At 35.8% G+C, this 21,397-nt stretch overlaps 1 protein-coding gene and 2 pseudogenes across 1 annotated transcript; 2 read left to right on the top strand and 1 right to left on the bottom strand.

The window, feature by feature from the left end:
• Positions 1–6,596: 6,596 nt before the first annotated feature.
• On the top strand, positions 6,597–8,490 carry LOC118032508 (endoglucanase 4). Its single transcript, XM_035037220.2, has 6 exons — positions 6,597–6,982; positions 7,071–7,163; positions 7,277–7,474; positions 7,563–7,674; positions 7,764–7,927; positions 8,030–8,490. Exons 1-6 carry the CDS (start codon positions 6,632–6,634, stop codon positions 8,357–8,359), a joined length of 1,248 nt encoding a protein of 415 aa, XP_034893111.1. The 5' UTR covers positions 6,597–6,631; the 3' UTR covers positions 8,360–8,490.
• Positions 8,491–12,239: 3,749 nt separating this feature from the next.
• Positions 12,240–14,884, top strand: LOC118032509 (endoglucanase 8-like; annotated as a pseudogene).
• A 1,520-nt stretch (positions 14,885–16,404) lies between these two features.
• LOC118032510 (21 kDa protein-like) lies at positions 16,405–17,017 on the bottom strand (annotated as a pseudogene).
• Between the last annotated feature and the right edge of the window lie 4,380 nt (positions 17,018–21,397).

Genomic DNA, 21,397 nt, shown 5'->3' on the forward strand with positions numbered 1-21,397 from the left:
ATTCACTGAATGTGAGTCCAGATACACGGAGATAGAAAGGCTCTGTTGTGCGTTGGTGTGGGCGGCAAAGAGGTTGCGACATTACATGTTATACTATATACCACTTGGTTTGATTTCAAAAGTGGATCCTCTGAGGTATATATGTAATAAGCCTTTCCTCTCAAGTAGGATTGCCAGGTGGCAAGTTTTATTAGCAGAATATGACATAGTGTATATGACAAGGAAAGCCGTAAAAGGGAGTGCAATCGCGGACCATCTGGCCGATAATGCTATTGAAGATTACGAACCTTTGGATTTTGAGTTCCCCTGATGAAGATATATTGTCAATAGAAAAGGAAGAAGAAAAGACAGATTGGTGGACCATGTTTTTTGATGGGGCAGTAAATGTATATGGTAACGGGGCAGGGGCGGTGATAATCTCTCCTGATTAAGAAACAATACCCAGTTTCGGTCAAACTACACTTCGAGTGCACCAACAATACAGCTGAGTATGAAGCTTGTATCCTCGGTTTAGAAGCAGCATTGGAGTTGAAAAATAAAGAAGATTGATGTATATGGGGACTCAATGTTGATCATTTTGCCAGGTAAAAGGGGAAATGGCAAACCAAAGAAGAAAAATTGAGACCTTACCAGGAATACCTATCCATGCTAGCAAAGGAATTTGAAGAAATTAGATTCACCCATCTGGGAAGGGAGGGGAACCATTTTGCGGATGCTTTGGCCACATTAGCTGCTATGACTACCATTGATCTCAAGTGCAAGGTACAACCGGTACACATTGATATTAGAAATGATCCAGCTCACTGTTGTTTTTAGTTGAGGGAGAGATAGACGGACAACCTTGGTATTACGATATCAAGAATCTTGTGCAGAATCAGGAATATCCGGTGGGAGCTTCTAAGACGGATAAGAAAACCTTGAGAAGGTTGGCTATAGACTTCTATTTAGATGGAGAGATTTTATATAAAAGGTCATTTGATGGAACCTTGTTAAGGTGTTTAGATGAGGCAGATGCTAGAAGGGCATTAAGAGAGGTCCATGAGGGGATTTGCTCAACCCATGCTAGCGGACATATGATGGCAAGAAAAATCCAAAGGGCTGGTTATTTTTGGATGACACTAGAAAAAGACTGTATAGACTATGTCAGAAAATGTCACAAATGTCAAATTTACAGTGACAAGGTCAATATGCCACCCGCTCCTCTGTTTAACTTAACATCTCCATGGCCCTTCGCGATGTGGGGAATTGATGTGATTGGACCTGTAAACCCAAAAGCGAGCAATGGTCATAGATTTATCCTCGTGGCTATTGACTACTTCACAAAATGGGTAGAAGCCGGGTCATTTGCTCATGTGACGCAAAAAGTGGTGAAGAAATTTATTGAGAGGGATTTGATATGTCGGTAATGGTCCACCAGAAAAGATTATAACTGATAATGCCCAGAACTTCAACGGCAAGATGATAAATAGAGCTTTGCACGAAATGGAAAATCAAGCATTCCAATTCTTCGCCATATAGAACCGAAAATGAACGGGGCGGTAGAAGCTGCTAACAAGAATATCAAAAAGATTATTCAGAAGATGGTAGTCACCTATAGGGATTGGCATGAGATGTTGCCATTTGCCCTTCATGCATATCGCACTGCAGTTCGAACCTCGACAGGGTCTACACCATATTCTCTGGTATACGGTATGGAAGCAGTGATGCCCTTGGAAGTAGAAATCCCGTCGTTAAGAGTGTTAATAGATTCTGAGTTAGAAGAGGCCGGAGTGGGCCAAAGTGAGACACGAGCAACTGAACTTGATCAGTGAAAAGAGGATGGCTGCAATATGTCATCACCAGCTTTACCAGAAACGAATGGCTAAGGCGTATGATAAGAAGGTTAGACCGCGGATGTTTCAAGAAGGGGATCTGGTATTAAAGAAAATGTTGTCATTACCCGGAGATGATCAAAGCAAATGGGCACCAAATTACGAGGGTCCTTATGTAGTAACAAAGGCATTCTCAGGAGGAGCATTGAAGTTAGCTAGAATGGATGGAGAAGACTTAGCTAGGCCTGTGAATTCTGACTCTGTAAAAAGATATTATGCTTGATGTAAGCCCTTAAATCAATACAGCAAAGTTTTGGCCATTGATTTCTTTCTTCTTGCATTGATCTCACAACATTCATTTTCGTATTAATCCAAACCGTGCATGTCTTGGTGTTATTCTCATCACTTATTAAAAGGTTTAGCATCAGCTGAACGCATGTCTTCTCTATATAAAAAGCTCAGACTAGGATCACACCCCTACGTTGGGGGCAATACAAGATGTTTTTTTTCGGAAGCTAATAGATTTGAAAACCAAGCTAAAGCATTTGACAAAAAGCATGACAAAAAGGCAATAACAAGTCATACATTTTGAGAAAGTGACTACTTGAAGAAAGTCAAAGACTTCTTCTCCAAGAATATGATCAATAAAAAGAGGCAACACGAGAGATGAATCCAGCATACAAAAGCAAGCTCGTGTTAAGAAGGAGCTTCATAAACTAGAAAAAGATGATGGGGCCTATGTTTCAAACCAGGTACGAATGCATGCATTGCATCTAATCATAAATCATTGCATGTTTGTTTTTATGGTTACAGGAGGAGATCTTAGTGCATTCCAACAAGATTGTGGACGAAGAAAGAATCGTTGAGTTGATTCTAGAACAACAAGAAGAGAAGATAATAGCTTCCAAACCTTGCCCGTACGAAGAACGACATCAATATCAACTTTGGTAATAAGGAATCGCCAGATGGGATTCCAAGCTGTTTGAGATCGCCAGAAGGGATCTCGTATTTCACTATTGTGGAGGTCGCCAGATGGGACCTCATATTTCATGTTTGTTAAAAGGAATCGCCAGATGGGATTCCGAGTTGATTAAAGGAGATCGCCAGAAGGGATCTCGTGTTTCGCTATTTGGAGGTCACCAGATGGGACCTCATATTTCATGTTGGTAATAAGGAACCGCCAGATGGGATTCCAAGTTGATTAAAGGAGATCGCCAGAAGGGATCTCGGGTTTCACTATTTGGAGGTCGCCAGATGGGACCTCATATTTCATGTTTGTTAAAAGGAATCGCCAGATGGGATTCCAAGTTGATTAAAGGAGATCGCCAGAAGGGATCTCGGGTTTCACTATTTGGAGGTCGCCAGATGGGACCTCGTATTTCATATTTGTTAAAAGGAATCGCCAGATGGGATTCCAAGTTGATTAAAGGAGATCGCCAGAAGGGATCTCGGGTTTCACTATTTGGAGGTCGCCAGATGGGACCTCGTATTTCATGTTGGTTAAAAGGAATCGCCAGATGGGATTCCAAGTTGATTAAAGGAGATCGCCAGAAGGGATCTCGTGTTTCACTATTTGGAGGTCGCCAGATGGGACCTCATATCTCATATTTCATATAGGAATCGCCAGATGGGGTTCCGATTTGATTAAAGGAGATCGCCAGAAGGGATCTCGTATTTCGATAATTGTCAAAAGAGGGCGCCAGAGGGGACCTCATATTTTCTATTTTTAGGGAATCGCCAGATGGGATCCCAAAATTTGAGGCCGAAGAGGATTGTCGTAAAGAAGGAGTTTCAGATCGATCAAGCTTCGACCAGATCAGTTTCAGAAGTTCAGACTGGGTTATCTTTATAAAACTTACTACGCCTTTGCTCTGTAAGCATTATAAAGAGGGGGCATCTGTTGTAACCCATTTTTGGGCTAAATAAATAAATAGCCGAAGAAGGTTAGAAAAAATAACAAGAGGCATAAGCGCTCAGAAAAGGGTCGAAAGATTGGTCAAGGAGGTTAAAAAATACAGAGATTGGATTTTTGGCAGTATTTTCTTGAAGGATGAGAGCCCTGTTGAGAAGGAAAATGTAAATGTTTGAGGAGAAAAGCCCAAATTTAGATGTTTATGGACTTAATTGGATTTTATTTGAATTTTATAGAGGATTGGAGTGCAAGAAAAATTGATTTTTAAGTCAATTTGGGCTTTAATTAGAAGAAATTTAAGTTCTGGGGCCAAAATATATTTTTTAGGAATTTATTGGGTCAAATCAGGGGCTTAATCGCATAAATATTGAAGTTTAATGGACAATTAGGGGTTTAATTGTGAAAATCCGAAACCAGGGACCAATTTGGAAAAAGCGGGTAAATATGGGGGGCTGTCTTGATTTGATCCAGGGGCGTAATTGAAGAAATTGGGAGTTTATTGATCAATTGAGGGCTTAATTGCATAAATCAGAGGCCAAGGACCAAGATGAAAAACGCGGCCAACTATGAGGGCGAGGACCGAATTTGGCAGGGACGTAATTGAAAGAATCAAAAGATAATTGAGGGCTGAGTTGAAATTTTGCGTATTCTGGCGCCATTTTTTAAATGAAACGGCGCGTTTTCCCCAAAACGACGCCGTTTCATAAAAAAAAAAAAAAAAAAAAAAAAAAAAAAAAAAAAAGAGAGGACCGAACGGTGCCGTTTTGAACGGCACTATTCACCTTTCTTCTTCCTCCCCGAACGTGCAGCAGCATGGACGAAACCTTTGTTTAATCAGGCGGTGCCCCTCTCTCCTCGCGTGCGCTGACAGACCAAGCCCATGCACCTCGGACGATGCGAAGCCAGGAGGGCCACGCCGTGATCGACCACGCTCACCGACCAGCCGACCGGCGCTGCCCCCCACGTTGCCCCAGCTCAACCCACCTTGTTCTGCTCCCCACGCTGCCCATGCAGCCCCGCTCCTTTGTCCGCCTATAAAAGAAGAGGAAAGATGTGAAGCACGGGAGAGAAAGGAGACCGAAACCAAGAGAGAGAGAGAAACTGAAGGAGAGAGAAACAGTGGACCTAAAGAAATAAACACCTAAAACTCAAGAAAACGAAACTGAAAAAGGGAGAAGAGGACAGAAGCCGTGGGAGAGTTTAAAGAAAACGTTAACCGAACACGACCCGAGAGGATACACCCGAACTGTGGGGAACCGTCGTTCTGAGCCGCCGATCACCGCTGCAACACCGTCAACCCGTACGTTCGACCAGCAGCCTCATCTCCGCCGTGCCAGGTATTTTTTCTTTCCCCCCCTACGTTTTCATTTTTATATTTGTTATCCTCCTGCATGCAGAATCGTTCTGCATGCAGGAGGTAGGGGAAGGGAAAATAATTCCCTTCCCCGTGGGTTTTTTTTTTTTTACACTGGGCCGGGTTTCCGGCCCAGTTTTGTTATTATTTATTTTGGGCCAGACCGAGTCTGGCCCAGTCAAAAGAATTTTTTGTGTTGGGCCGAGATCGGCCCATCCTCCTTGCGGGCCGAGATCGGCCCATCCTCCTTGCGGGCCGAGATCGGCCCATCCTCCTTGCGGGCCGAGATCGGCCCATCCTCCTTGCGGGCCGAGATCGGCCCATCCTCCTTGCGGGCCGAGATCGGCCCATCCTCCTTGCGGGCCGAGATCGGCCCGATTCTAGCTAGGTTGGGTTCGGCCCATTCATTTGGGCCGGCCCAACCCGATTTGTTATTATATATATATTATGAATTATAGTATATTGTAATATATATGTGTGTATATTGTGTATATATTTTTTCTACTAAAAAAAAAAATATTTCAAAAAAATCTAAAAAAAATATTGATGATTTTCCTGCATGTTTTGGTCAAAAGTGTTTAATGTTGGTTTGTATTTTTATACCGTAAAGATACAAAACCAGTGTTAAAAATACCCGGTTTTCGTCAAAATATCAAAGATTTTCAGAATAAAAAATGTTTTTGCTTTCAAAAAAATTCTAAAAAGTCCCTAAAAATGTTGTTGATTTTTCTGCATATTTTTATCAAAGTGGATTAATATTGGGTTGTATTTTTATACCGTAAGAATACAAACCCAGTATTAAAATGCCCGATTTTTGTTAAAGCATCAAAAAATAAATATTTTCCAAAAAAAAAAGGTTTTGTTTTCATGCATACGGCCTAGTCTCTCCAATATATATATATAAATATTATAACATCATATTTTCACACAACAAAGAAAATTTTCAAAACAATATATGTATTAGCATGCATTTTGGCTTTAATAACCAGTTTATTTAAGCCATGAGAACTAGGCCAATATTTCAAAAAAATCAAAAATCTTTTTTTGTTTTCTTTTAGTATTTGGGATTACGAATTTATACGTAAAACGTATTCCTAAATATTATTAATGAAATTTTGGTATGGACGTTAGAACGGTTAGGATTTTACCCGATAAGATAAAGCCTTTCTTACCGAGGAGGATTTTTCTTGAACCATAGACAGACCAACAACTAGAAAAACACGAAAAAATACCTTAGATTTTATCAGACAATAAAACAATGCAGCTTACCTTAGGTAGGGCGTATTTGGGTTGCTAATACCTTCCCTTTACGCAACTAGTCCCCGTACCCGATCTTTGAGACCAGTTAGGGTTCCTAGTGACCAAAATACTAGGTGGCGACTCCCTTTCCATTTTCCACCCATAAAAGACAGTATTTTCTTGTATCCCCATAGATATAGATAGATTTACATTGTAGATAAGAAAATGGAACAAACAATACATTTTTTCGCCGCGACGCCGCACACGTGCGACAGATACTATGATGCTGGCGACAATGTCAAGTTCAACTTTCCAATGGCGTTCTCAACAACAATGCTGGCATGGAGTGTATTAGATTTTGGCGATTTCATGGGTCCAGACCTGCCACATGCACTAGAAGCTATTAAGTGGGCAACCGATTACTTCCTTAAAGCCACAAGCATCCCTGGCTTTGTATTTGTTCAAGTTGGAGATCCTTATGGTGATCACAATTGCTGGGAGAGGCCTGAAGACATGGACACACCTAGAATCCCTTATGCAGCTAGTAAACAGTTTCCAGGCTCGGAGGTGTCAGCTGAGATAGCAGCTGCCCTTGCAGCATCTTCCATGGTGTTTAGGTCTAGCAATCCTGCGTATTCTGCCAGGCTTCTCAAAAGAGCTGCAATGGTAAATGAGATCGATTCGTATTTCATATGCACTTTGTTCTTAAACTATTGGTTAAACATACTTAATCACTGATAAAAAAATGGATTAGGTGTTTGAGTTTGCAGATGCTAACCGTGGTTCGTACAACGATACCCTGGGACCGTGGGTGTGCCCCTTTTACTGCGATTTCAGTGGCTATGAGGTACTCATCAGAACATTCAGAACCTGTCATTATGAATTACAATAAATCTCTGCTTCCATTGCAAAATCATATTCTCAAATTAAGTATGATTATCAATGGTAATGTCTTTACAGGATGAATTGATCTGGGGGGCAGCATGGCTATATAAGGCGACCAAAGCACCTAATTACTGGAGTTATATTGTGCAAAACATAAGCGATTTGGAAAAAAATGCTGCAGAACACACTGATCGAGTCGGCTATGGCGGTGGCAGCTTCGCTGAATTCGGATGGGATACTAAGAATGCTGGTATTAACATACTTGTTTCAAAGGTGACTATATATCGAACTTGATTGCAGCATCTCTGTTCGTTGTTATAATATGCTCTTCTCTAAACTCTTCTTGTTGCTTTCTTTTCAGCTGTTGCTTTCAAACAACACTTCTGATGTAGGTCCATTCATTCCCAACGCAGACAAGTTTGTTTGCACTGTGTTGCCTGAATCACCTACTGTCTATGTCTCATACTCTCCAGGTAGCCCTAACTTGTTCATGAATTTCTTTCGCAATTCATTCTGTGATGGAACTGCAAACAATTCAAATTGGTTCCAAAATTCTTTTCAGGTGGACTTCTGTTCAAACCAGGAGGAAGTAACTTGCAACATGCCACAGCTTTATCCTTTCTTCTTCTTGCTTATGCTCGCTATCTGAATCAATCCAACAGAGAAATTCATTGCGGTAATGTCGTTGCCACTCCTGCTAGGCTTATTCAATTCGCAAGAGGGCAGGTAGGTCTACATCCTTTCTCCATCCTTGGTTACGTCATCAATCTTGTCACCGGTCTTGTACATTAGCAAAGGAAATGTTACAAAATGGTGAAATCTACGCAGGTGGATTACATACTGGGAACTAATCCATTGAAGATGTCATACATGGTTGGATATGGCAGCAAATTCCCTCGGAAGATACACCACCGTGGCTCGTCTCTGCCTTCTGTTGATCAGCACCCTGCCAGCATCAATTGTCAAGGTGGAGCTCCATACTTTCAAAGCAATGATCCTAATCCTAACCTGCTAATAGGAGCTGTTGTTGGTGGACCTGATAAAGAGGATTCCTACTCTGATTCGAGAGCAGATTTTGTACACACAGAGCCAACCACATACATTAATGCACCTCTTGTTGGCCTCCTGGCTTACTTCAGATCACATCCGCCCTTGTAGAATCCCCGCCCCCCATCTTGCTGATATTCTGTTCCTCATGTTTTCTTTCTCTCCTGAAAGGGGAAGAAAGGGAATTAATTACAACTGCAATTATAATTATATTCTTTGCCAATGAGTTGGTAGCATAGTTTTGAAATTCAGCCTGGCGGGTTAATCCGGAACCAGCTAATCCGAGACTAAAACTAAGCCGGATTGAATAAAAAATAAAAAAAGAAAAACCCGGTGTGATTCGGCTGACCCGGCAAGACCCGGGTGCAAACCCTTTAACTTTTATTATTATTTTTTTTTTTTACTAAACTGACGTCGTTTTGATTTTTTAAAAAAAAAATTGACCCGACTGACCCGGTTAAAACCTGGAACCAGGACCTTGGACCGGGCCGGCCACCAGTAAAATAGGGGTTATTATACTCTATATTATTATTATATCTCCAAATGCGATAAGATTCATATTCTATAGTTTGAAAACTTTACCTTAAAACTAATGCCATGTTCATTAGTAAAAAACCCAAGTTCTCCTAGCATTATCCTAAAATTAAGAAAAAAACAGAGATTTTCTAAGCTCGTTCACCGCACCACTCAACTCCTCTACACAATCTTTCATGGCGGCGACCTCCCTAGGCTTCATGCCATGGGTTTGAGAGATCGTCGAGACAAATGTTAGACATATTGTAGTGCACGCTCATATTTACATTTTCTCTTCAATCCAAGCAATGGATCGTTTATAATTCATTCCCTTTTAAAAATCTACCTCAATTTCTTGATTTGCATTTATTTTTTCATCGTTCATAATTCTCTTACTTTTAATTTCTTTTTTTACATTTTATAATTTACCCCCTCTTACAATTATACCTCTTGTGGGTTGTGTATATATAGCTTGAGTGACTTTGCAACGTTCTTCTGGAACAAAGCTCTCATTCTCTTTATCTCGCTTTGCTTTATTGTGGTTTAATTATATTTTTAATTTTAAATTAATTTTTTATATATTTTTAAATTGTTTTTAAATGCTGTTATTAAAAATAAATTTTTTAAAAATAAAAATAAAATACTATTTTAATATATTTTTAAATAAAAAAAATATATGTTTCGTAGTTACTAACAAGCATTTATTACTGACAAGATTAAGCACAGGGTTTTCAGTTTTTTCCAAAATCCGCTAACAAAGGCCGATGTAAACTTCATGGACGCTAGCTACTACGGAAAGTTATCTCACATGCTGAGAAAATCCTAGAATTTATTCTCCTCCCCTCTCTTTAATTATACATATTTTATTTAATTTCTGTAAGAGTTTCTCCATTAATACTTTATATTAACTTAAATATTAAGAGTCTTCCTAGCTACTTTTTTTTATTATTATTATTAGTATTTTCTAACTCAAACCCACACTTCTCTCAACGCATAACTATTTATCTCTCTCTCTCATAACTTTCTCTCTCTAGATTAGCACCTCTTGTTTTTTAGTTTCTAGCTAGCTAAGCATGCTTGGGTTGACTTCTTTGTACTAATTTTCTAGTGAGTTTAGATGGTCTGAGCATATATTTTTTAGGTGAGGGTTTATGGTTGAAATTATATTTTTTAAAATTATTTATTTTAATAAAAATTATAATTTTTTTATGTTTTGAAATTATTTTAATTATTTTTATAGGCTGATTTTAAAAATAATTTTTTAAAAATAAAAAAATATTATTTTAATATATTTCTAGATAAAAATATTTTAAACCATAACCATTATTACAATCCCAAATATACCTATATACACGCATGAGAACAGAATTGTGTATTGTTTGGCCTTTTCAAGAAAGGGGTGTGGGAAAAAAAAATGGTGGCCCAAGTCGGATCAAAAACATGAAGAAAAGAAAATAAAAATTGTAGAAGGCATGCTGAAGAAGGACATTATTTAAAACAATGCGCCAAAATGATGTTATTATGGTGCATTTGTTTTTTTTTTTTTTTTAATTTCTTTTTTGAATTAAAGCATGAAACAACTTCATTTTGCCTAGAAGACTTCATTTCATTTAATTGGAATTTTCATATTTGCACCTTGGTTCCTCAATTTTGACACCCTTCTGAATTTGATTCTTGACTTTTTTTTTTCTTTTTTTTACCAATTCCAACCTTTTCTCTTAATATTTCTTTCAATTTTGCCCATGGTTGCATTTCAAATGATCCATTAATATTGACGTTTTTTCCAACTCAATTGGTTTTACAATTCAATCTTTTATCCAATTCCAACCCTTTCTCTTAACTTCTCAATTTCATCTCTCATTACATTCAAATAGTCCCTCAATATTTGTGGCTTTTCCAACTTGGTCCCTGACTTTCTAATTTTTAATTATTTAGCCAATTTCAATCATTTTCTCAATTTTTCTTCACAATTTTCACCCATAATTGTATTTTATTCTTCTTTCCTTTTTTTTTAATTAAATTTCTTGAATTTTTTGAAATATTTATTTATTTATGAAACAAATTATTTTTTTTCCTGTTTTTTTTTTTTCATATGTCAGCCCTTTTGGTGGATATTTGAGAGGGGTTAAAAATTAGATTATGAAAAACTATACATAACAATTAACTACTAGAAATCAATGAGCTTTAGTACATGTTTTTTATGTCTTCCAACCAAAAATATTAGAAATTATTGAGCTTTAATACACATCATGTACATCCTCTAGTCAAAACCAATAAGAATTTTTGGGTTTTGATACTAACTAATGCAAATGAAAATGAAGTATAACAATGTTTATTATAAGTAAAAGCCCTCAAGAACAAAGAACACAATTTGTAAAATTAGAAAACCCTAGAAATATTAAATAGAAAAAATAGAGTGCAAAAACTATTCCAATTAAATAGGGAAAAAAAAAACTAAACAAGTATAATAGCATTGAAGAGGAAAACATCAAATTAAATTAAGAAAATATTTTATTTTTCTAAAAAAGCTCATGTATCAATATTTATATGATATAAATGTGTGTGTACTATGTGTGATAATATTTATATATTATTCATTACTCATTAGATAAGATAATTATTCAAAAAAAATAACCCATTTGTGGAAACTTTTACAGTGCATTATAAGTAATTAATGACATTCTATTAATTAGTCATAGGGTGCACATTGAACAAAAATACAGAGATTAATATAAGAAAGATAATAAAATCTATGACCCACTAAAAATAATAAGAATATTTCAACTTGTAATTTTTCTCTCACATTTATTTCTATTTAATTATTTCTTAAAAATAAATCTCAAAAAATAATTAATACGGTCTCACTAATTATTTTTAATATAATATAAAAATTACTTTCCATTTAAATCTGTATATGAAATTGTTACCCGTACGCTACACTAGATAATCCTCCTAAGACAGATAGACAAGCAATGTGATTAGAATCTTCTCTGGAACGTATCCGTCATGTCAAAATATCCATAAAGAGATTTTGAACGGTCCATAAATTGGTAGATATATATGACATTTATATTTTTTTTTATAGTAAATCAACAAATGCAGGAACAATAAAGGGAACTGGAACTGGAAACAAATCATCCTGCAACTTCCTTTTTAGAAACATCAATAAAACAAAGTAAAAAGTATCAAGCAAAGACGGTAATAAAATGACAGAATCATATGATGCACTAAACTTAACTAAACCTTAGTAATTAATTAGGCTTTAAAAATATAATTAACAACAAAACCATAGTGGGAAATTGAGTTAATGCTTTCCTAACAAGCTCATACCGAGATTAACATCACAATGGTAAAAGAACATACGGCTTCCTCGTCAGCATTCAGCCCTTAATTTGTATATATATTAGTGCATCGAGAGCTGACAATTATGCCTGTTAAATTGACTGGTAGAAGAGGAGAATTGGAATTGAGAGAAAGAATGGGTGGCAAGAGCACGAAGAAGATGGCTGTGCTGATGTTGTTGGTAGGGGTAACGGTGGTGACAGCAGCCATGTCACATGATTATGCAGATGCGTTGACTAAAAGCATTTTGTTTTTCGAAGGGCAGAGATCAGGGAAGTTGCCTCCTAATCAAAGGATGAATTGGAGGAAGGATTCTGCCCTAAGAGATGGATCTGATATTGGTGTAAGTGGCTATGTCTTTCCAATGCATATTCAAGCACGCAGTTCACAAATTTGCTCAATGGTTTTGTATGCTAGACTTACAAATTAACGTCTGATTTGCTTTTGTACATGCTCGATTGGCTAAATTTTTATTGCTGTCAAAATTTTTTATATGTAAATTAGTTCATTCTATTTTTATTTTTTTTTTAAATTATTTTGATATTAATATATCAAAACGATAAAAATATAAACTTATAAAAATAATTTTAAGCAATTTTTTTTTAATTTGTGAAAAATATTATTTTTGTTAGCAATGTCAAAACCCGTTGTTAGAATTAGCTCTATTTTCAATTATATTACTATTTTTTTTTAATTATGTGTCTTTTTATGATCAATGCGTTCTGATCAATCCTTTTTATGACTTTCTTTATATCATATCATTTATTACATAAATTTTAATAAAATTTGAAGTATAATGTTTTCATTTTCTCAAGAAACACTGCTTGTTTTATTTAATAGAATGGACGCACAAATACAATACATAATAAAGTCCAACCAACAACCCAAATTTTAACACATTTATGCCGGCCCGATTGAAATCTATATAGTTATGTGCTTCCTGTTGACAAGAAACTATGATGTTCTTAACATTCTTGTAGATGAATATGGTTGGTGGGTACTATGATGCTGGTGACAACGTAAAATTCCATTTTCCAATGGCATTCACAACAACGTTGTTGGCGTGGAGTATAGTAGAGTTTGGTGAATCCATGGGCTCAGATTTGGAACATGCGTTAGAGGCTCTACGATGGGGTACAGACTATTTCCTGAAGGCCACAAGCAAACCTGGCATGGTTGTTGCCCAAGTCGGCGATCCCATCAGCGACCACACATGTTGGGAGAGACCTGAAGACATGGACACTCTCAGAACTACTTACGTTGTTAATCAAACCCATCCTGGATCAGAAGTTTCAGCCGAGATTGCTGCTGCTCTAGCTGCCTCTTCGATCGTGTTCAAGAACAAAGACAACCGGTATTCTAGGGTACTTCTCCAGAGGGCATCCCAGGTAATTGGTAGTAGCTAGTTCGATAATGTTAATAACAATTGTGGGCATCAAAAATTGTTAAATTATAAGGCAATGCACTTTTGATCTCTAATTAGTTTCTTCTCTCCTCTAATTATGCTATACAATAATGTCTTGATAATCTTTCAGGTCTTCGACTTTGCAAACAATTATCAAGGATCTTACAATGAGAGTATCGGACGAGGGGCATGCCCATTTTATTGCGATTTCAATGGCTACCATGTATGTATTTGATCACAATATTAACGAAAGTTATGGAGTTGCTAAGATTTTATAACCTATAGTACAATATTGGTAATGATTCATCTATCCAATATCTAAAATTATCATATATATATATGATGAATACATTTGTCTTACAGGATGAACTAATCTGGGGAGCAGCATGGTTATCCAAGGCAACTCAGGAACCCAAGTACTGGGATTATGTTGTAAAGAACATGGCAACTCTAGGAGGCAGTATTTTTGAGTTCGGATGGGATTCAAAACATAGTGGGATTAACATATTAGTTTCTCCAGTAATCTCTCGACCCCATTTTTTCTCTTCTAATTATCATTCGTGAATATTTTAGCTTAATCTAAGATTTATTTCGATCCACAGAAGGTGATGAGCTCCTCTGTAGCTCCTTCATTACCAATGCTGACTGTTTCGTGTGTTCCTTGTTGCCTGAGTCACCAACCAAATCAGTAACATACTCTCCAGGTAGCATTTTCTGACATCGATCTTTCTGGATAGCTTGATTTACCCCATTTGATGCCAACGTTTCTGTATATATGTCGATCAGGCGGGCTTATGTTCAAACCAGGAGGAAGTAACTTGCAACATGCAACGGCTTTATCGTTTCTTCTTATTGTTTACTCTCGCTATCTACAAGCTGCCAACCGATCAGTTCATTGCGGTTCTGTGGTTGCCACCCCGTCGAGACTCGTCGAGGTCGCCAAAACCCAGGTATTAAATATCTTATCGAGTCCACTTCTAGTCCATTGAGAAAATCGTAGCCATTAAAATTAAGAAAAGAAAAGAAAAGTAATGGCGCATTGCTTGACGCAGGTGGATTACATACTAGGAAGCAATCCATCAGGGCTGTCGTACATGGTTGGATATGGCCTAAAATTCCCACAGAGAATTCATCACCGAGGATCGAGCTTGCCTTCCATCTCTACTTTCCATGGACATATTGGATGTCATGATGGTAACAGCTATTTGGCGACCAAAATGCCTAACCAGAACGTCCTTGTCGGGGCTGTTGTCGGAGGACCAAACAACAACGATCAATTTCTTGATAGTCGTCTCAATATTAGTCAATCAGAACCAGCTACATACTTAAATGCACCTTTGGTTGGAGCCTTGGCTTTCTTCAAAGGTGGAAAATAAAACTTTTCATTCTTTATTTTGTTTTTAGTAAGGTTTTGTTTGGTTACGGGATACAAGAGATAAAAATAACTGTATCTCATGTTTGTTTCTTTCTTCATTATTATTATTAATTTTTTGTTATAAGATAGTAACTAAACGTTACTTAATGATATAATAATTAAATAATTATATTGGAGAAATATTGTATAACATCTTGATCACAGGAGGTTCATGTCTCCCTGCACCAACTACTTTTTTTAGTTATATTTATTATTTATTCAAATAATAAATTGCTTATACCATAAGAACGAATTAAGTACTGTCAGGGAATAAGTTATATTTGCCTCTATTCCACCTGGAGTGGGTATTTCAGCTAAATAGTAAAAGTTTATGCCGTCAAAATAAAAAATCTCAAATTTATAGGATTATTTAAAACAAAAATCTCCATTTTTTAACCCAAAAATTATTAATTTTGAACAATCAAACTCTCCCATATCCCCAGCCAGTGACCAAAGAAAGAAGAAAAGATGCAGCAGAGTAGCGAGGACAGGGGCGGAATAAAAAATTAAGAATTAGGGGTGTGATTTTACAGAGTTTAGAGGGGCTAACTAAGGGGTGCAAGTTATTAAGATTAAACCAAGGATCATAACAAAATTTTAAACTTAGAGAGGTGCCGTGGTACCTACAACTCATATCTTGTTGGTCATCCTAAATAGAGAGGGTTTTTTATTTTTTTTTTATTTATGTGTGTATCCGGACTAGTTTGCGTGCACCACGATTAATCTCATAACCCACTGAACATCCTGTAAATCCAGTAAGCATGCAAGATACCACAGAAATGATAGGTATACACAATAAAATTTGAACCCAGATATAAATAAAGGAAAACCCTTTAATATCCAGGTCAAGACCTACGTACAAGAGAGGGCTTTTTTTAATTAGGGCTCATGTAGGCTTATTATTATTTCTTTGTTCCTATTTATCATTTTCCTGCTTTGGCTTAGGCTTTTGCTTGGGTTTTTTGTACTCTCCCTCCTTGTATGCTTTTGTCAGCATTATCCTTCGAACTGTGAAAGAAAAAAAAAAAAACAATAACAAGAACAAAACTGGAAATTAAAGAAGGCAAAATATTTGGGTTTTGTCTTCCAATACAATGATGGTAAGGCCAACTCTTATCTTAGAAGAGGCATCATTTATTAATTTTTATGAGGATGAGCACATGGGATCTATCTCTTTAAAAAAATTAAATGAAATTTGATTTGATTAAACTCAAGTGATTCAATTAAAATCTAATTTAATTTTTAATTTTTTTAATAAAATCATGGAAACTCCTCATGATCTGAATCTTAAATGGTTTCGTTTTCTTTGATAACTTTGATGTTACCAGCAATTATCTTAGAAGACCGAATTGAGTCAGCAGAATCACTTGGCTAAGGTGGATTGTATTTTTTATCAGATTTAACCAGATACATATTAAAACCAACACAGTTCTGGGTCTGAGGTGAGCGAAGGATTTCTCGTTTCTTCAACTAATTTCACAATCAACCCAACATTTCTGGGTCTGAGGCATAATTGTTGATCAAAGCCAAAGCATTGCTAGTCAACTGTGCTATATTTCACAATCCTTCCCCTAACAGCAGTCTTCAAATTCCCATTCATGGCTTTTCCTGCGAACCCATCACTACACGTGCTCTCATCAGTCAAAGCAGCACTAACCCAAGTTTGTACGTCACAATCATCGACTGAAAGTTGGACTGTCTAGCATGACTCATCTCATCCATGGATTTTCCAAGCTCGATCACCGCGTCACTCAACTCCTCTACACAATCTTTCATGGCGGACACCTCCCTAGGCTTCATGCCATGGGTTTGAGAGAGCGTCGATAGCATGGTTTGAAGTTGATTTAGCTGATGACAGTGTCACGTTAAGGGCTGCATTGGCTAGGAGCTTAGGGCTTGTCTGGATCGTGCTTGAATGGATAGAGAGGAAAGTACAGCAAAGTCTTGGATAAGTTGTTGTATTACAAGATGTTCTTATGAATTCTGTACTGGATTCTGTGGTGACTCTAGCAGCTGAACCAGAGTTTAAGTATGAACTAATGGCAATAAGAAGTAGAAGGAATTCAGCTAAAGAATTGGAGGATAAAGCTGCCATAGCTAACTTCTCTCTATCTGTTTCTCAATAAGGAGTTAATTGGATATTGATGATGAAAACAGGGAAGGAAGCTTCCCAATTTATAGGACTGCAAAGGTAGTTTATGGGGGTGAGCATGGAATTTAAAATTAAAATTAACATTTGATTAATAGGATATTTTATATGGTTTTTATTTGATTCATAGAAATATATTTTGGTGGCACATGAACAACTTGAAGTAGTTCACAGAACTTTTTTTTTTTATTAAGGACAAAAGCTTTGATTCTGCTCTTCTTTAAGACACCAATTTCAAGATTTTTAATTTCTACAGTGATTGACTATTAATGAAACAACATTATTTAGTTAGTGCATTCATTTCTCGCATAGGTATAGAATTTACCATTAAGACTACCTCCTCTCTAAGGATGTAGCTGCGAAAGCTGCAGCTTTATTTTCTATGGTGAATAGCATGGGGTTAGGCTAGCTAACTGATCCAGTGAGTGAATAAGCAAAAGAATTGTGCTAAGTTTTTTTTTCCATGAAACAAAAACCTAAAACTTGTAAACCACAGGCAAGGTATTTGCTATAAACAGTGATCGTAGAATCAACTGTCAAATTATACAAAATCTATCACTAATTATAATTAGAAGGAAAAATTGAAACTGTCAGTGAAAACGTCCACGATCTCAACCTAGAAGGCATAGCGCAGAGAACAATGCATAATTTTATGAGGCTGCTACTGCACAACTTGGTGAGAATGAATTAATTAGATCACATAGCATAATTAAGCAATAAATATTAACTTAAGGTTGGTAATGTAAGGAGCCATCTTAACCCAATAATTTAAATTTTTAGATAAGGTTTTTAAATATGATTTATATTATTTTTTAACACATCCTTTCAAGTGAAAGTCTTTTGGGCTTGAAACTTGCATAAATTCATATTACCTTATGTTTAATTTTTATCAAATAAATGAGAATGGTGAGATTTGAACTTGTGACTACTTGGTTATTAAAACTCTAATATCATATCAAAGAATTATCTTAATCCAATAACTTAAACTTTTAAATAAAGTTCCAGAATATAATTTATATTATTTTTCTAACATGCAAGAGTTTGCTACTGCACACATTTCATCCGAATTTATTTCTTCTTGTTAAGATCTCTCTGTCAGTTGCTGTATTATTTCTCTAAAAATTATTGCATGCTTGGTCTAAACTTTGGTCATTGTTATAGGTCTAGATATTTAGAGTCTGCTAACATGCATGCTTAATTAAAACGACGGCGGAGGATATATTTTACATATTCATAATGAGACCCTGTTTGGAACAAATTCTAAGTTATCGAATTGATCTGTTAAGCCAATTCAGTCCAGGTTTATATATGACGCTGACAATTGGTGCCCACAGGACTCAAGCATCGACAATTAAACTAATAATAACCAATTAACCTTGTGAAAATATCATTCTAATCCTAATAGCCTTTTTTTTCAATTATATTTGATGGGAAATAACAAATTATCATTAGACCATTGCAGTTAACAATTAAACTTGAGTCTACATGAACATTGTTTTCCAAGGCATGTTAGTTTCTTTTAATATCTTGGTTAAAAAAATATATAATTTGGTGACAAAAGAGGAAAAAGATTTCTTTTCAATAACAAAGAGGCTTAAAAGTGCATGTTATATATAAGGGACCGACGTCATGTATTTATCTTACATTGCTAAGGCCCAAGCCTGTTTAGAGGCATCCCTGAAGACGCAAAGCCCCAGAAAAACATACCCCGACTTTGATAATCTCTTCCTACGTTATACACAGCTGTTACTGTAACTAGATCCAGTAAATAGCGCACAAAACGTCATCATTTTGATCTATTAAAGTGAATTCTTATTTTAGACATGTTTGAGAGTATCGTTTTAAAACTATGTTTTATTTTAAAATATATTAAAATAATAATTTTTTTATTTTTTAAAAAATTATTTTTATGATCAGCGCATCAAAACAATCCCAAAACATTAAAACTAATTATTTTTAATAAAAAATAAAAATAAAACTTTTTAGATACACTTGACCCCTGTTTCCAAACGCTCCTCTTATTAGACAATGTTATCCTAAATAATTTCAAATATATATCATCACAACAATTTTTTCACTTTACCTATGTTTATGCAAGTTGATATAAATATTTTCATGACTTTATAAATATTCATGAAGCAACGACACCAATTCCAATTCCAATTTTTTTGAAGTTTATATTCTTCTTTTACTTCAACTCCTAATTCATCTCTTTCATTACATCATCTTTAATTTCAAACACATAAATACAAGCTTTGAAGTCTTCATAATTCTCCCTATGTATTGTATCAAATTAAGTATATTATTTCCCCATAGGTCCCCTAATCACAAAAAGGGACTTTTATAGGTGCTCATAATTTTCGTAAGGTTTTCATTGAACCTCATCAGTACTCAAGTAAGAAAAACGCAATGTATTCCAATCAAGATCAAAATGCCTTGCATTACAATTAATGCATGCTTGTAGAGTCATAATTAAAAATTCCAAGATGGATCTATATGGGTGTTGCTAATTGGTTGCCACTGGGCTATCAATTAATTTGGTCCTAGTATATCTCCCTTGGCCTGCTCTAGATATTTATAGATTTATGATCCTGATCTTCTCTGCGTGTATCATCCTAGAAAATCTTCAGCTAGAATCCATGGTGGCCACTCAAACACAACTTGGTACGAATGAATTTAGATCAAATAGCATAGTTTAAGCAATTAAAGGTTGGCAAGAGGTTGCCACTAAATGCATTTATCCAAATTTCTCTGTTCTTGCTAAAGCTCTCTCTTTCGGTTGCAGTTATTATTTCTTTTTGCGCAAAGAAAAATTATTTGATTTCATGGCAAAGCGCGGGCACTAATGCTAGATCTTTCCCCTAAACTCATTGGAAGGCTATCATATATAGAGGCGAAGAGATAGAGGCTACGTACGTGCTTCTAACTTAGTGTTAGTGAGACCACAAACAAAGATTTATGATAAAAGATACGTTGTAATTTAAGAGCCCTATAACATCTTAGTTATAACTAGGATGAACTTTAAAAAGAACTTTTTTTCAATCTTAAGAAATACCAAAAAGGAAAAAGAACTTGGAATGGTGATTATATCATCACTGTGTTCTTGAAAGATTATAAAATCAATAGGAGAGATCAGTGGGCCGGGATGTCCTCCGATCCCATATTTTCTTCACTTGCACATTCTGGACAGTAGATTTACAACGTTGGAAGTTTGTCCTGACCTTCTCCATCATTTAGAGACATGGAAGAAAGAACAACTCTTTGACTTCCAAAGAGTAGTGGATAGATTAATTAATGGAGCCTATATTTCACGGGAAGTTTAAACATTCCTGTTTATGGGACTGCTGAACCATATAATCTTGTGTTGTTGTTTCTTTAACACAATCATCGATAAAAGGGTTTTATCTAGAAACACGAAAACAGCGGCCGGCACATGGAGTTCGAAGACAAAAGCAGACTCAAATTTTGGACAAAACAGTTTTTGGCCTCCACGACCAAACTCTCCCAAATCATAAAAAAAAAAAAAAAAAAAAAAAAAAAAAAACATCAAAATAATAAATAATTGATGTACAGTGATATATGGCTGCTCTTAAAGTTCATTCATATAGGTCTAGATCTTTAGAGTATGCTAACATGCTTAGGGAAAGACAATTATTTAAGATTAGATTTCACAACGAAAAACCCTTAAGCAATTGCCTTAATTTGTTTTCCTGGTTCTTTGTACACTAACTCTATACATTTAATTACCATGTACTATCACAAAGCTGTCTTAATGTTTTAGTTTAGACCAGGCCATGTTCTGCTGTTCTAATCCTTGGTGGCTCAGAATTCATGGGTAAAGTTAACGTTAATGTATTTCAAATTCATGTGGGAGTACAAGAGCTAAGACCAACTTTCATATAAATCATCGCCTATGTACAAATTTACACAAAGTAACTACACATATAAATAATACTAGCCCCGATTAGAAGATCAATCAAAGATTTATTGGTAAGGATGAGTGTGTATATCTTTTTCTTTTTTTTTTTTTTTCTTTTTTTTTTCGTCAAGTCAAACTGTATATATGCTTTATATAACAAAAACTGGATCCAATATATCTTTATGGTTAAAAGAATTGGTTCCAATGATAACAATTATGACACGTTTAAGGTTCAAATCACGTATTTAAATGAGTTTACTCAAATTAAACGGGGCAATTAAAAAATAATGTTATTTCAAGATTTATTGTTAAAGTATTACAATGAATATTATTTTACAACTTTAAAAATAAATAAATAAAAAGTTTCATGTTTAAATTGATTTGACTATAGTGAATAAATCATAAGC

This window comes from Populus alba, chromosome 15, assembly GCF_005239225.2.
Source record: "Populus alba chromosome 15, ASM523922v2, whole genome shotgun sequence".
Classification (NCBI taxonomy): Eukaryota; Viridiplantae; Streptophyta; class Magnoliopsida; order Malpighiales; family Salicaceae; genus Populus; species Populus alba.

Bases quoted from the DNA above. Each gene is read 5' to 3' on its own strand.
- LOC118032508 (XM_035037220.2), top strand. From the start codon at position 6,632: ATGGCGTTCTCAACAACAATGCTGGCATGGAGTGTATTAGATTTTGGC. The intron at 6,983-7,070 runs GTAAATGAGATC...AAAATGGATTAG, and splicing joins TTCTCAAAAGAGCTGCAATG to GTGTTTGAGTTTGCAGATGC. The intron at 7,164-7,276 runs GTACTCATCAGA...ATGTCTTTACAG, and splicing joins GCGATTTCAGTGGCTATGAG to GATGAATTGATCTGGGGGGC.